Here is a 17067-nt window from a genome sequence, read left to right as displayed (position 1 = left end):
TTCAGTGCTTTTCAGTACCTCAGATCTGAATTACTTATGTGAACAACATCATCATGACTTCAATACAGATCCCATGCAGGTAAAATACGATGCACAATAATAGTCTCGTTCAGTTCAGGCGGTATTTGGATGTTTAGCATTTTCCCCCTTTTAATTTAGAATCAATATAAAGATCTTTAGCAGAAAAAAAGTTAAGATCAATCTTAAGTGGCTATCTGTCAACATGTGTAATGTTCCATGCGTTTTAAGCTACTTGGCTGACAAGACACCAGTCTCTATCTGAGGTGGGAACAACACTTAGTCTTTTTAAAATCATAAATGGGAACGTAGTGGGGTAGAGTCTTGTGATATGTGGTATCAGAAACACTGTTCTTTTAAAATATTTATGCTATTCCTCATTACTGTTCAGAATTTAACAGTGTCCATTTTAGCACTGCCAGAACGTTATTTGTTGTACGGCACACACGCTGGTAGTATGACAGTAGAACAAGCAGGTCCTGCAAGTGGCTCGGCTACGTCTCCTTCAAGCTCTGTCCAGGTGCCTTTCTCGGGACTGTAACAAATAGTGGAAGATTTGTAGGCTCCCTGTAATACAATACAGATATGATTAAACTTGCTGATACGCAACACTCCCGCCCAACATAGCTGACTTAAACGAGATAAGAACTGCTCCTTGATTGTTCAAGCAAGTGTAATCTTCATAACAACCACGTGCAAACAAGTCATACGGGTTCAGACACAATTTCCTATCTTTAAAATTGGGATGTATACCAGGACCTCAGTATGGATGGCTGACAGAACGATATCACATTTACGCTCACCCTGGGAGTACCAAAGCTATAGAACCAGATATCTGGAATAACTGAGAAGAAGCCCAATGCATCAGTTTTTTCTTCCTCCCAAAAGGTATGAAGTAGATTTCAAAGATTTATCTCCAAGGAGAGAACAGCCCTATTAAAGTAACGTCTTCTCTGGCATCCTCCAAACACAACGCTTCAGCGATGGAGCAATACCAATGTTTTGTGGGGAGGAGTCTAATCTTCTCTGTTCAGTATAGGGAGGAGCACTGTCCCCAGAATAACTGTAACTTTCCACTGGCGCAAAGGATTAACTATGCTGAAATTAAAGCATACACTAACTATGCTGAACTTAAAAGCATACAGTTGTATGTTCTGCACATACAGTACAGCATGCTAGAAATCTTTCTGATTGTTTTAAAATCCCACCCCTCACAATCACTGTAGTCCTGTTTTTAGAAGACATGACTACTGGCAATTATCTAAAACAAGTTATCAATTGGGTGCTGTCAAAGATTATGACAGTGATTTAATTAACATCCCTGAGAGAATGGCCACAGTGTGCTTCAGCTACCATTTTAGAGGAGCTGTTTACAGACAGCAGGTACATACCATGCTCCAGCTATAGCCTCCTACAAGGTAAATGCTGTCATCAAGGACTGCACATCCAGGACCACTACGACCCTCCAAAATGGGAGTCTGCAAAATATTCCACTGGTCTCCTTTTGGGTCATAGCATTCCACAAGCATGACATCAAGGTGGGAAAAACCTGTATCACACATTTACAGAATAATTTTAAACCATTTATTTATAAATTATTGTATGGTAATTCTTAAAACAAATCTCATCAAAAAACCTCTCGCAGCCAACCAATTTCTGTTCATGCCTGCGACCACCATTTTAAAGTAAAATACCATTGTGTTTTCCTTTTAAAATTATATTTATTGTATTGCTGATATGTTGTTACCTGCCCCTGAGGAAGGGTGGGCTATAAATATGAAAAACAAACAAACAAACAACACCTGTACTAGAATAAATGTATCCTTAAAAACTAGAGGCAAAACCAGCTCATCAAATCAGGATAATGTAGAGTTTGCTTTTTAAATCTCTGTCTCCTGGACCATCACCATCTCCACAACCTACAGCAATGACTTCCATTATAGCTGTCCCTTGCACTGAAAGACTGTTTTTGCTATTCTCTTTTATCACATGTATTTGTAGAAGGGATTTTAATCTTCCAGGGTCTGAGGCACAATCCAGGAAAAAAGCCCTCTTGGGCAATTAGTTTCAAATTAATGGAGCTGTGCTACCGTACCGTGGAGCTCCAATTCATTCCAATGAAGCTTGTGCAGGAGAATTTCTCAGGAGACTGTCCCCTTAACCTATTTAATATGTTACTATAAACATTTAAAATATGAGATATTTTTATGTTCTTGATTTCTGTGGCTGTGGGACTAGGTCAATAGAGAAAAATTAATACATGAACAGTATTGAAACAGTGTACAATGGTTGCTTTCAGCCACTCACCAAGCAGAGTCCATTTGCTCCATGGTTTACTGAGGAACTGGGGACAGTCTGAAATTAGCTGGTAGACAGCATGAGATCAGAGCACAACATTGAATGCACTTCGTGGCAGTGAAGGGGATGAAGCACAGATACTCCTCAACTAGCACAGTGTCTCTACCAAGCTGTCCAGCAGAGCTTTTCCAAATTGTGAGGGGTTTTCTCTACCTTAACCTCTAGATATATTTCAGAATATTTATAAGCTAAGCATTTCACAAATGAAATTGCTTGCATCTGCTCTGATTTGAGTACCATGAGTTCTGTAGGACTATATCAGAATAGATGAGTTTTGATTGTTGCCTTCTCATGATCTGGACAAGTTCCTTAGAGAGGTGAATCTTACCAACTCTGCTCAAACCTTACCTATCTTGGCTTATTACAGCATACTGATAGGGATGGGACGTTGAAGATGGGTGCTGTCATGGCTGCCTTGAAGAAGGAAACACGAGGCTACTCCTGAAGAAACCTCCTTTAGTCCCACACAAAATTAACAACTATTGATTTGTCACAAACATTTGTTTGTTTGTGAGAGACAGAGATGCTAGAACAAATAGAGAATCTGAAACTCCATTCTTTCCCAGATAAAAGTGGACTCATTTCAATCTGGGTTCTACCTTGGTTTTGCTACTGACACTGTTCTGATTGCCCTAAGAAAGATGTGGGAAGAGATTATGCTGATTCTCCAGTAGCTTTTGATACCGCTGAACATGGCAACCTTCTGTTGACTAACGTTGGCCTATTATGCATGGGTGTTTTCCCTCGCTTTCACCGTGCATGTCTGTTGGGTTTTCTTTGTTGTTCTGCATTGATTTTCTTCCCTTCAGTGCTCAGTTCGCTGGCCTTGTGCCACCAAATTGAACAAAATGGGGGGGGGGCTATTTTCCCAGGTTTTCTGAAAGTGCTTTTGTGACGATGTTTCACTTTTGAGTCAAAGGTAATTCAAGAGCATGCAGATTTCCTTGGATTTCCCTCCTGCCCTTTTGCTGTCCCTCGAAGGTCACTCCCCCGCCCACATCAAGGTCATTCCGCCCACACTGCACCTTCTGCCATCCTTCCACCAAGATCATGACCAGTGTGCAAGATCAAATAGGAGAATCACAGAGAAAACCACACAAAATCTGCAAGGAAGGGCAGGAAATTAGTGTTACTATGCAGCTGTGCTAGGGTAAAAAAATACCCCCCAATTTTTTCAGTTTAGTGGCACAAGACTAAAAAAGCTCTCCAGAGTTTCTGCCAGAGGACTCCTCCCTCATACAAATTGCAGCCCTGTGCAAAGCATAGTGGCGTTGCAGCTGAACTTTCACACACACACATTGCCAGTGACCACAGCTTGCAGTGCTGGTGTCATTAGGTTCTACCCTGCAGTCTGTACACAAAACATATTCCCCCATATTATAAGATCATGTGACTCCCATTTTTCACAGTGGCTGATAACACAGCAGAGAATCCCCTTTTTCTTTGTTGTTCTGCATTGATTTTCTTCCCTTCAGTGCTCAGTTCGCTGGCCTTGTGCCACCAAATTGAACAAAATGGGGGGGGGGCTATTTTCCCAGGTTTTCTGAAAGTGCTTTTGTGCCGATGTTTCGCTTCTGAGTCAAAGGTAATTCAAGAGCGTGCGGATTCCCTTGGATTTCCCCCCTGCCCTTTTGCTGTCCCTTGAAGGTCACTCCCCCACCCACATCAAGGTCATTCCGGCCACGCTGCACCTTCCGCCATCCTTCCACCAAGCTCACGACCAGTGTGCAAGATCAAATAGGAGAAGAGGCAAAAAACCCCACCCCTCCAGGATCCCTGGCCAAGTTCAACGAACTAACGCTAAATTGCATGCGCAAAACCTGAACCATGAAGATTTAAATGGAAGGTACTTGCTGGACACAGCTGCAATAGGGCAATTACATAATTAAAAAAAAAACCTTTTGGACACCACCCCTCACACGTCACAAGTGACATTCCTGATTTAGAAAACTGTGTTTTTTAAATCTCACACGTCACAAGTGACATTCCTGATTTAGAAAAGTGCATTTTTAAAATTGTAGCTGCAGAATAAATACACCGGAGGAAAAAGAATGGTAAGTCAGGCAAAGAATCCAAAGTCAAGATTAAAGGCTTACTGCTCTGAAAATCTGCATTAACATGTGTGTGCGTAATGGGCCATAGTTGTAAAGGGAACCAATTCTATCTGGCTGAAACATATCAGAAGATGGGGCTGGAGACAATATTCAGTCCCTTTGTATTTGTTATATAGGACTCTGCAACATTCTATTCTGTCCTGCATGACTTTCAACATCTAACATGAAACCACTGACAGTGGTTGTCCAGAGATGTGGAGGAAAATGTAAACCTGTAAACTAATGTTCAATCCAAAAAGACTGAAGTGTTGTTGGTTGACAGTATAGCTGACTAGGAAGTGAGAAATCAATCTGTTTTACATGGGGTGGCACTCCCTCTAAAGGAACAAGTTTGTAACTTGGGCATAATGTTAGATTTATGTCTAAACCTGGGCATTTAAGTTTCATTTGTGGCTAGTAGTGCCTTTAATTAGTTTAGGTTGGTTTGCTGTGTTCCTTCCCAGAAAGTAAGACTTGGCTAGTTAAATGTACCCCAAAATAAATAGTAATATAATCTGACATGTTCTGAGATCACTCTCTTCATTGAAGTAACTCCTATTTATTAACTGAGGCATGGGCAAGGTGATTTACAAATTTCTTGAGGAAAAAGCTATATGCTTTGGAAGACAGTTATTTGCACAGCACTCTGTAAAATAATAGCTACCCCTAATAAAGATAGTGATCTCAAAACATAGTGGAATATATAAAACATTTATTTTGGGTTCCTCTGTAGACTTTCCTCCTTTTTTGTTGACCGTGCTCTGACCAGATTAGATTTCTGTAACATACTCTTTGTAGGACTGTCATTTGGAAACTTCAGCTGATGCATAGTGCATCTGCAAGACAGTTAACAAGTATAGCATTATGGGAACTCATCTTGCCAGAATTTAAAAAAAATGCTATTGGCTAGATCATTGCTAGAGGCCCTGATCTCTGCCACCCTCCACTTCAGAAGCAAGGTACGTAACTGTAAGAGATAGGGGCTGATTTCGCACAAGGAGTTGTGCCGCCGTCGTTCCTTCCTTTGCCCCGTTTCCATTGGTCAATTCCCCACTTGAAGCCACGCGGCCGCATTTTGACCCACGGCTTCACCCAATTTTCCCCACGGTTTTGTGATCCTCAAAAAAACAGGATCATGAAGCTGTGGGGAAAATAGTGCAAAGCCGCGGGTCAAAATGCGGCCGAATGGCTTCAAGTGGGAAATTGACCAATGGAAATGGGGCAAAGGGAGGCATGACGGTGGAGCAGCTCCTTGTGCAAAATGAGCCAGGTTTTTTTTTCTATGGTGGCACTTCCTCTATAGAACCCCACCCCCCAAATGCCTATTTAGGTAGTACCTACTATTCTTTGAGTTCTAGGTTCCAGTGAAGGCATTATTTCCCCAGGTATTTGGTGACAATATGGATCTGTTAAATTATCATTCTTTAATGGCTGTTATGTTAACTGTTGCTATTATAATTATACAAGTAGAGACCTGCAAGAAACTTGTGGGATGGTTATCCTATTCCTCACACCTTTGCTTCCTCCTGCCTCCCCCTACCTCTCTCACACTCCTTTTCCCTTCTGCCCCCTTTTCTTATTCTCTGTCTCTCCTCCATGTATGTTATTTCCTTCCTCTGTCTGCCCCCTCACCATTCTCTTTGTTTTTCTGCCTCCCCATCTCATCACTTTCTTCCCCCCCACCCCATCTCTCTCTTTCTGCCCCCATCACTCTCCCAGCCACCTGCCTGCTTCTTCCCCCACCCCTCACAGCAGCAGCAGTGGTGGTAGTGCTCCCAGCCACCCACCTGCTTCCTCCCCCTCCCCACAACATCAGTGGCAGAGTCCAGGAATCACAATGGTTCTCCCAGCTACAGAGATCCATTCACCTTAGAGCTGCCAGCTCCAGGTTGGGAAATTCCTGGAGATTTGGGGGCAGAGCCTTGGGACAGTGAGGCTTGGGGAGGGAAGCAGTCTCAGCAGGGTATAATGCCATAGTAATGCCATAGACTCAGCCCTCCAAAGCAGCCATTTTATCCAGGGCAACTGATCTATGTTACCCAGACAACAGTTGTAATTCTGGGTGATCTCCAGCCCTCACCTGGAGGCTGGCAATGGTAGTTCTCGTGGAGGAAATGGCTGGTTTGGAGGGTCGGAGTCTATGGCATTATACCAGTCTGAAGTTCCTCCCCTCCTCAAACCCTACTTTCCCCAGGCTCCATCCCTCAAACGTCCAGGAATTTCCCAACCTGGAGCTGGCAACCTTATTTCCTTCACACCCAACAGCCACCCTACCTTTATCTGCCTCTCTGTCTTCAGCTTTCCATCTCCCCCCCCTCCCCCACAGCCTCTATCTAAGAAAATTACAGTCTTTCTCCACAGTGGGGACCAAAGCAGCTTGCATTATTCTCTCCTCCTTTTTATCTGCACAACAATCCTGTGAGGTTGGTTAGGCTGAAAGTATGTGACTGGTCCAAAAGTCATCACCCAGTCAGCTTCCACTGCAAGATGGGGATCTGAGCCTGGGTCTTGCAGACCCTACTTTGAAGCTCTAATTGCTGCACCACACTGGCTGTCATAGGGTAGCTGCTGCTGAAGAGTAGCAAGCAGTCAGGCCTAGTTGAATCATGCAAGTGAGGTGGTATCAAGTCACTTAGAGGGTGCTGCCAGGCCTACGAATGCCAGCCTCCAGGTGGGATCTGGGGATCCCCTGGAATTACTGCTCATCTCCAGACTACAAAGATAACTTCTCATGGAGGGTGGAGGATCCCATGGAGGATTTTCTGGAGGGTGGACTCTATGGCATTGAACCTCACTGAGGTCCCTGTCCTCCCCAGGGTCCACCCCCAATTCTCCAGGAGTTTCCCAGCCTGGATCTGGTAACCTTATCACCCCCCATCCTCTGCTGGTGGCCAGGGGGGACTTGGCAACCCTAGACTGCTGCCAGGACTAGGATTGCCAACCTCCTGGAGACCCCCCAGAATTACAACTGAACTCTAGACAGCGGAGATTTGTCTCCCTGTTTTGGAGGGTGGACTCTATGGCATTATACCCAGCTGAGGCCTCTCCCTTTCCCAAACCCAGCCCTCCTTAGAGTCCACCAGAGAATCTCAAGGAATTCCCCAGTCTGGCACCGGTAATTCTAGTCAGGCCTGGCCCCAAGGTCCCCTCTCTGAAAGGCCAAAATAGGCCTGGGAAGGGCCCTTCCCCATCCCCCTGCCTTTTACTGACAGAACTAGTTAGAAGCCTCCCCCTTAAACATTCTAATCTCTCACTGTGGATGCCTGGAGTAGATCCCTGCGGAGGCCATTTCAAAAGGTATTGGGGGGAATTTAACCCTCCCTGAGGTTTTTTTTTTAAACTTTTTAGATTTTTCTGAAGACCCAGGGAGTCCCCTGAATCGGCAGAGAAAGCAGTTGGGGGAGAGTGAGACCTCTGTTGGTGGAAATAAGTATCTGCATGAAATGGGGACTTTGGCTATTAGTATATAGATTTTGTTCCATATAAATATGTAAGAATTTATTTGAAATTTTATAAATAGTATTAGGTCTATGTTTTTACTGATTTTATTGTTTCCCCCCTAGTTTTGTAAAGGATCTGAATAACATCCATGTAGCAGCTTAAAATTGTTTGAAATAAATAAGATGTAATATGGGTCCAGTATCAAGAATGAGAAACTATCAAAGACTTAGCTGTAGCAGGTAGACTATTAAGAAGAAAAAGCATTGCAGTCAAACAGAGTTTGCACAATAAGATCCCTTTGAAAAGGTCCCTTTAATTTTTAGTGTTGACATTTGCAATGTTTAAGACAAATAATGGGTTTAAAATATTAAATATTTAAGGGATTTCCCTCTTAAATCTGGGAGATGTTTATTAACAGAGCTCTGGGTGCAGCTTCCTTCTTAGCTGCATATCTTATCTGGAAAGATAATTTATGGGGGGAAAAATTGAGGCAAAAAATAATCTGTTTGTTATAGTGAATTCATGGTTTCTGAGTAATAGAAGTTCCAATCTATATGATCTAAAGCATTCATTATTCATTTATTTAATGTACTGTTATATATATTGTTTTAAATACTAGCTGAAGCATCATGCTATAATGTGTGGCAGGGTTTTTAACTTAGTTAACTATGACTAGCCAACAAAAATTGTGTTTATCAAAACAGACAAGACATTACTTCTTTCTGCTATTAAGAATGTGACCTTTTAAATGATTTCCTCCAATTGCATACAGTCGATCATTCATTACAGCCAGTGTATGGATGGCTCTCTTTGTGTTCATGTCTTGTTTTCTTGCCCAGACATCCATAACAGGATCATAGCAGTACAGCCAGGGGACATATTCACCATTGTGAACTCCTCCTACAAATAAAAAAGTATTTTCATTCATTCAGCTGAAGATACCACCTTAGAAGAAAAATTTAGTGGGTTTTGAGATCAAGAGAACTACTTGCCTGAAATATAGATTTTGCCATTATGTACAGCTCCTGCATGTGCTGCTAAAGGCTGTGGTAGGGAAGATACATAACGCCATTCATTTGTCTCTAAATTATAGCACTCCACACTAGACAAGTACCCACTTTCATTTCTTCCACCAATCACATACAAGTTTTTTTCAAGTCGACAGGCATAAAAACTGGCTCTCCTGAAGAAAAAAACAAAAACAAAATTGATCAGTTAGTTTCTATTAACCAAAATTCATTCTGTCATTCTGTTTTATGGAACAAGTCAGCTGTTAGGTTCATTTGCTTACTCATTTATTCCTGAGGAACCAGACTGTATTTCTCCCAGAGAGCTGCATTCCCTTTTTTCCCTTGGTATCATCCCAGTTTTTAACATTGCTCATTTGTACCGATGTCTGCATTTCTATTGCAATTATAACACAACCTTTTCAGGTATGAACTGATATAGCCATTGTCTCATCTATTTTGGAGATGTGATGTAACTGGTGATTCTGTGTCTCAATTACCTCCATTACTGAAGGATGATAGGGAAATGGCTGAGAAACTGAATGAATTTTTTGCCTCTGTCTTCACTGTGGAAGATGAGAAGTGCTTGCCCACTCCAGAACTGCTGATTTTGAGAGGGGTGTTGGAAGACCTGAGTCAGATTGAGGTGACGAGAGAGGAGGTCCTATGACTGATAGACAACTTAAAAACTGATATATCACTAGGCCCGGATGGCATACATCCGAGAGTTCTGAAAGAACTCAAATGTGAACTCGTGGATCTCCTGACAAAAATATGTAATATTTCATTAAAATCTGCCTCCATTCCTGAAGACTGGAAGGTAGCTAATGTCACCCCCATCTTTAAAATGGGTTCCAGAGGAGATTCGGGAAATTACAGGCCAGTCAGTCTGACTTCCATACAGGGTAAGTTGGTGGAAACTGTTATTAAGGAAAGAATTAGTAGGCACACTGATGAACAAAAACTATTGAGGCAGACTCAGCATGGGTTCTGTAAGGGAAGATCTTGTCTCACTAACCTGTTAGTGTTCTTTGAGGGGGTGAACAAACATGTGGACACGGGGGACCCAGTAGATGTCATTTACCTCATCTTCCAGAAAGCTTTTGGTAAAGTTCCTCATCAAAGGCTCCTAAGTAAGCTCAATAGTCATGGGATAAAAGGACAAGTCCTCTTGAGGATCAAAAACTGGCTAGTTAATAGGAAACAGAGAGTGAGTATAAATGGGCAATTTTCACAGTGGAGGGTGGTAAGCAGTGGGGTACCACAGGGATCAGTACTGGGTCTGATGCTTTTTAACTTGTTCATTAATGATTTGGAGTTGGGAGTAAGCAATGAAGTGGCTATATTTGCGGATGACGCAAAATTGTTTAGGGTGGTGAAAACCAGGGAGTATCGTGAGGCACTCCAAAGGGATCTGTCGAGGATGGGCGAGTGGGCATCAACGTGGCAAATGGGGTTCAATGTGGCCAAGTGCAAAGTGATGCACATTGGGGCCAAAAATCCTAACTATAAATACACATTCATGGGGTTCGAACTGGCAGAGACTGACCAAGAGAGAGATCTTGGAGTCGTAGTAGATAACTTAATGAAAATATTGAAACTATGTGCAACTGCAATAAAAAAGGCCAACGCTATGCTGGGGATTATTAGGAAGGGAATTGAAAACAAATCAGCCAGTATCATAATGCCCCTGTATAAATAGATGGTGTGACCTCATATGGAATACTCTGTACAGTTCTGGACACCACACCTCAGAAAGGATATTATAGCACTGGAAAAAGTGTAGAAAAGGGCAACTAGAATGATCAAATGGTTGGAACAATTTCCCTATGAAAAAAGGTTAAAGCGCTTGGGGCTCTTTAGCTTGGAGAAATGGCGGCTGAGGGGTGACATAATCGAGGTTTACAAGATTATGCATGGGATAGAGCAGGTAGAGAAAGAAGTACTTTTCTCCCTTTCTCACAATACAAGAACTCGTGGGCACTCAATGAAATTGCTGAGCAGTCGGGTTAGAACGGATAAAAGGAAGTCCTTCTTCACCCTAAGAGCGATTAACATATGGAATTCAGTGCCAAGGGAGGTGGTGGCATCTACAAGCATGGATAGCGTCAAGAGAAAATTAGATAAAGATATGGAGCAGAGGTCCATCAGTGGCTATTAGCCACAAGATATCAACTCTTAGTCTGGGTCAAGTGATGCACTGTATTCTTGGTGTTTGGGGGGAACAACAGTGGGAGGGCTTCTAGTGTCCTGACCCCACTGCTGGACCTCCTGATGGCACCTGGTATTTTTGGCCGCTACGTGACAGAGTGTTGGACTGGATGGGCCATTGGCCTGATCCAACACTGGCTTCTCTTATGTTCTTATTAAACAATATATCATTTCAGATGAGTTACACGCTCATACTCTACAATGGTGTCCAGTTTGTTTCTGACACCATCTTCCTTTTAATTAAAAAACAAACTGTTCAAAACTAGAGTGCAAATACACATACCCTTTGAAGCCTGCCCCCCTGCCTCCAGCACAAGAGATATAGTGGTACAAGGAGCACTTTATGGTGAAAGGAATGGACAAATGACATTTTCTAAAGAACAGAACAATATTCACTGCATGAATACTGTATAAGTAGCACTAAACAGGTCATGTACTAGGAGTGTTTTAAGAAACCTTGCTTAATTGTGTACCATACCTTCATTTCTTGATCTCCCTTAATGAATGGCAAAGTGCCTCTTCTGCTGCACCAAGCAACGGCTTTGAATCTTGTTCAGTCATGCCAGTTCCCTCTAAGCTGAGTTAGTGTAAGCTAGCTCACAGTTTTTTAGCCCCCAGCTCACACATTTTTGTCTGAGCTCAGGAAGGATGGCTCCAGAGCAAACTAATTTATGCAGTAGCCAAATCGCTTGCTCACAACTTAAATGCCAGTAGCTCACAAAGTAGAATTTTTGCTCACAAGACTCCACAGCTTAGACAGAGCATTTGTCAGCCCTGAAGAGGGTTGCAGTGAACACACATAGGGACTCACAAGCAAGATCTGTTTTCTTTAATGTAAAAAAAATGCTCCTGAAGATTGAGAGTTTTCTGTTCATATAAACATCTCTGTGTCCATTGTACAGAAAGCATTCTCCTGTGTGGTGATGCTACGCAGTCCTTCAGAAAAATAATTTTCTGGTATTCCCAATTAATACACACAAACAGACCAGGTGAGACTACAGTTTACTTTAAAAAGTATGTGCTGATTTTACTGCCACTGAAGGATATAAAAAGAGGCTCATTAATATTTGGGACATTCAGTACTACAGAAAGGATATAACAACTCAGTAAGACAAAGTAAAAAATGGGATAGATAATGTAACAATAATAAATTATCTTGACATTCGCTTTCTTTATGGTCCTTCAAGGGTCATTGTTCCCAATTTACTAAGAGAACCACATCATCAGATTTTTTTCCCTTCAATTATCATTTTTTTCTTCTTTCTGCACTACTGCAAATAGAACAACTTTCCTTGCATTACATTCTTGCCCTCCAACAAGGGTTTATCTGGCTAACTCTCAACAAAGTCTCATCTGTCTTCTGAGTTCCAAGTGCAAAGCACACCCATAATGGTTAAGGAAAAAAATCCAAGTGTGGCTATGAAAACTCTAAGAAGATCAGGAGTTAAAGGAGGGCTAGGAGTACCTCATATTACTACATATTATAAGGACGTTAGGCTAGCTGAAATGATTGAATGGTACAGATGTGATAAAGACCAATATTTTGAAACTTTTCTTAAAGATAGTTTAAAATTGAAAGCTCTAATTTGGTATGATAACAGAAAATTGACTTGGAATAATTCCACTATCTATTTAGTATTGGCAGTTTGGTATAAGTTAAAGGGTAGCTTTAGTCTGAGTTTGTCACCGATGACATCAGTATTCTTTAATGAACAGATACAAGATACAGGAAATATGCAGTTTTAAGATCTAAAACATCTTTTGAATTATTGTTCATTGGTAACGTCAAAGATGCTCTTGCATTGTTGTATTCTTGGCTAATTAATATGGACAGTAATCCATTGAGCTATACTAGAAAATAGGAAAAGGATTTGCAAATTAAAATATAAAAGAGGAATGGGGTTAATTTTGGGAAAGAGCTGTTCTTAGAATACTGTAATCTAGTCTTAAAGAAAACATCTATAAATTACTTCTTCAATGGTACCTAGCTCCCCATAAATTAGTAGGGATGGGCATGAACCTAAAAAAGGCACTTTGGTTCAAGGCACCCTTGAACCAAACAGGCCCCACCCAAACCGAACCGGTAAGTCTGGTTCCCTCTTTCTCCCGGCCACAGCAAGCCACAGCTGGAAGAAAGAGGGGTGGGTGGGCCTTCCGCCTTTTCCCCAGCTGCAGCTCAGGATCACCCAGGAAAGGATTTCCTTCCCTTTCTCCTGGCCACAGCTCGCTGCAGCTGGGAGAAAGGGGGTGGGATCACCCTGGAAAGGGCTTCATTTAACCCTTTGGTTTTGCTCCCCCCCTTTGAAGGACCCCACACCACTCAGCTGTTAGGTTTAAACGACTGGCCCAGAGAAGCCGAACTGGCCAAAAGTTCAGTAAAAGTTTGGGGAATGTGCTTTCCCCGAACATTGGTTCCCAACCTCCAAACTCGCCCCAGTTCAGCCCAAATTTTGGCTTGTGAGTCAGTTGGTACCCATCCTTATAAATTAACCCTTATATATAGTACAACAGAGGATAAAAGTTGGAAATGTAATAGTTCCTCTGCAGATGTGTTCCATATTTTCTGGTCTTGCCCTAAGATTCAAACATTTTGGAAGACTGTGGTAAATTACATTATTAAATGCTGGGTAGGGAAATACTTTTTGAAACAAAATTAATACTTCTGGGTTTTTTGAGTGGTTATGTAGATGATTCAGATTTGGAATTAGTACTAAGTTTATTTACAGCAGCAAGGCTGCTTACTGCACTAAACTGGAAAAAGAGTCTCCAACTATCAGTGAATGGTTTAATAAGATTTGGCGTATTGCACTATTATCTAAATTAACATACTATCAAAGGGCTAGTAGGGTCAGCTTTATGGAACCTGATTTATTTATTAAATTTGTTAAGATATAAAGGTAAACGTTTCCCTTGCTCGAAAGCCATTTGAATCCGACTCTAGGGTGCGGTGCTCATCTCTGTTTCCAAGCCAAAGAGCCAGCGCTGTCCGAAGACGTTTCCGTGGTCATGGGGCCAGCATGACTAGATGCTGAGGCGCATGGAACGCTGTTACCTTTCCACCGAAGTGGTTCCTATTTATCTACTTGCAATTTCTTGCTTTCGAACTGCTAGGTTGGCAGGAGCTGGGACCAGAGACGGGAGTTCACTCCGTCATGCGGCACTTGGGTCTTGAACTGCTGAACTACCGACCTTCCGGTCTGCAGTTCAGAGTCTTAACCACTTGAGCCACCATAGCTCCCATGTTAAGATATACCCATTTGCTTATTATGATTTCTTGTAAAAGTACTGGGGAATTTGTGTGTGCGTGTATGTTTATATTGAAATAATAGTAATAACAACAGGGCTAGTTTTGGGCAGAAACGCACAGGAACGGAGTTCCGGCTGGCTCCCAAGTTGGCCACGCCCGGGAATCGAACCCGGTTCTTCCAGATTAGAGTCCACACTCCAAACACTATACCAAACGGGCTCTACACCAAACCACTACACCTAGAGCCGGGTCCAGGAAGCATTAGTTCCTTAGGTGCTGTTTATGTAATCCTCTTCTGTGTGCTGAAGGGGCCTGAGTCTGTGCCGTATTCAAAAGAAAATGAAGATCTCCTTCAGGGATCTGCAATGGCTGACAGTGTTATTTTCACACTCTTTTACCAACTGCACTGAATGAATGAGAGCTTTGCCGACAAGAAGAGAGATCGTATCCCATCTTCACAAGTGCTTGTGATGAGATCTACCTAGGAACATTAAAGCTCCTTACACTTTCAATAGTAAAAGCAGATGACTGACAACAAGAGAAAAGGGCATCTTGGTCCATTCCCTCTATTTCTCTCCCCCACCCCCGTTTCAAAGTGTTTTTTAAAAAAGTCATTCCCACTTCTAAACCATGATAGAAGACATTTTAATGGGTGATGTTTTATTTTGAGCAAAACACACTAGACCCCAAAAACTTCTTTGAGGTTCTCTTGTGGTGTCTATAGGTGAAGTAAAGGTTCCCTTGCTCGAAAGCCAGTCGAATACGACTCTAGGGCTGCAGTGCTCATCTCCGTTTCAAAGCCGAAGAGCCAGCGCTGTCCGAAGACATTTCCGTGGTCATGTGGCCGGCATGACTAAACACCAAGGTGCACGGAACGCTGTTACCTTCCCACTGAAGTGGTACCTATTTATCTACTTGCAATTTCTTGCTTTCGAACGGCTAGGTTGACAGGAGCTGGAACTAGAGACGGGAGCTCACTCTGTCATGCGGCACACTCGGGTCTTGAACTGCTGAACTACCGACCTTCCACAGCCTGCAGTTCAGCGTCTTAACCACTTGAGCCACCGCAGCTCCATGGTGTCTATAGATGCATAATAACACCATATTTAATAGCAAACCAGCAGTGCATTCTTAAACATAGCTATACCTTTCTGACTTCAATGAACATAGGATGGTGTAACTCTGCTAAGAAACCCACTGGATGGTGAGATTTATGAAAGCAGCAACAACAGACCACCCATAGACAAGGCATGATTTCCCTAGGTCTGCAGAAAAACATGATTTTGCCAACTAACCCTCCCCCAACATCCTGAGGAGGGCTGAACTTGCTCCAGTAGGCACAGAAGGATGAGAACAGCAGACAGACTGTTAAAGGGGGGGGGGATAGGAGGGAAATTTAGACTGCTCAAGCCTCTGAGAGTTCATGGAATTTTATAGTGCTGCTGAGCTCTCCTTACATTCTCAGAGTACATAGATTCTTCTCAGAAATTCTCTCCATGTTATGCTTTTGACATGGCCACAATGTGCAGGAGTGATTTAAATACATGAATGGGAAGTGGCCTTGTAAGCACACTGTATACACATGAGCAAGACCAATATGAAAGCTTTACAAGCCCACAATAATACCAACTGAATTGAAAATGTTTTGTGACAGATCAGTAAAATACACTAAATTGCAAAGAGAAAGATGTACATCAGTGAGATATATGTATTTAGGTACACACTACTTCAAGCACAGGCGGATTTAAATAGAAAATACAGGTTTGTCTTTGAAATTCTCACTATCATAGAACAAGTTTCTTCTATGTGCATTCTTGACTTCATCCACATAGTGTCACTGTTAGGAGCGAAAATGAAACAGCCAGTCTGCTTCGTTCTTTTGATTAAATGTGCATTTTTATGGGCAAACTCCCAACAGTAAAAAAATTAAGTTTCCTATCCTTCTTTTCCACTAAATAAATTACACTTGAGTCATAGAGCTCAAGTTAATTAATGTAAAATTTAATTGCTATAAAAAGTCCTCTATGATAAAATATTGCACTAAAAATTCAGTTTAGAAATCATTCCTCTACATGCATCTGGTCCCAAGACATATACTGCCACGTCTAATAACATTACATCAAATTACTCCAGTGGATAAAGACGCTGGTCCAGCTACATGTCCTGCAAAAGTCATGATAATGATCTCAGCTAATTTTTACAATGCAGTTACATAGGCAAGTTAAAAGAAATTATTTCTTAATGCCCACAGGCAATGAATTTATACTCTTGAAATCTGATTGCCAGTCTTAGAATAGATACCAGATTTGTTATTGATCACATCAATTTTAGTATACGTGCTGCCAAAACAAGCAACTTTCTTATCATACCAATGCTAATATACTTTAAGAGGGACCCTATCAGTTTAAATTATTTTACTCAAAGCTTTTCTACATGGTTTTTTCTTTTTATAATTGTATGTTTTTCTTTTCATTAAGCAAGAATAGTAAAATTTATGTTTAGCTTCGTCTGTATTCACATCATTTGCACTTGGATCCCAATGGCTTTTGCCTTTCACTAACTGGTATCCTAAAGCAGTATTAAGTTAGGAAAAAAAGTTAACTCCAGCTAAGACAGAGACCTGTATTTGCATACCACAGGTAAGTACTGTTAAACTAGGAGAAAAAAGGGGAAGGAGGAGGAGCTAGGTTTG

The 17067-nt window shown here is 41.8% G+C and overlaps 1 protein-coding gene across 1 annotated transcript in view; it reads right to left on the bottom strand.

Moving 5' to 3' along the window:
• Positions 1–444: 444 nt before the first annotated feature.
• The window catches only part of LOC107113249 (kelch-like protein 14), a 52292-nt gene continuing 35669 nt past the window's right edge, over positions 445–17067 (bottom strand). Inside the window, exons 5-8 of the mRNA XM_015414550.1 lie at positions 8903–9093; positions 8652–8810; positions 1410–1567; positions 445–585 (exon numbers count right to left, since the gene is read on the bottom strand). Coding sequence (XP_015270036.1) covers positions 445–585; positions 1410–1567; positions 8652–8810; positions 8903–9093 — 649 coding nt within the window. The remainder of the gene's footprint in view (positions 586–1409; positions 1568–8651; positions 8811–8902; positions 9094–17067) is intronic.

This window comes from Gekko japonicus, unplaced genomic scaffold, assembly GCF_001447785.1.
Source record: "Gekko japonicus isolate JY-2015 unplaced genomic scaffold, Gekko_japonicus_V1.1 scaffold559, whole genome shotgun sequence".
In the NCBI taxonomy this organism is placed as follows: Eukaryota; Metazoa; Chordata; class Lepidosauria; order Squamata; family Gekkonidae; genus Gekko; species Gekko japonicus.
Note: the sequence above shows the minus strand (reverse complement) of the source record. Positions and strands in the feature narration are given on the sequence as shown.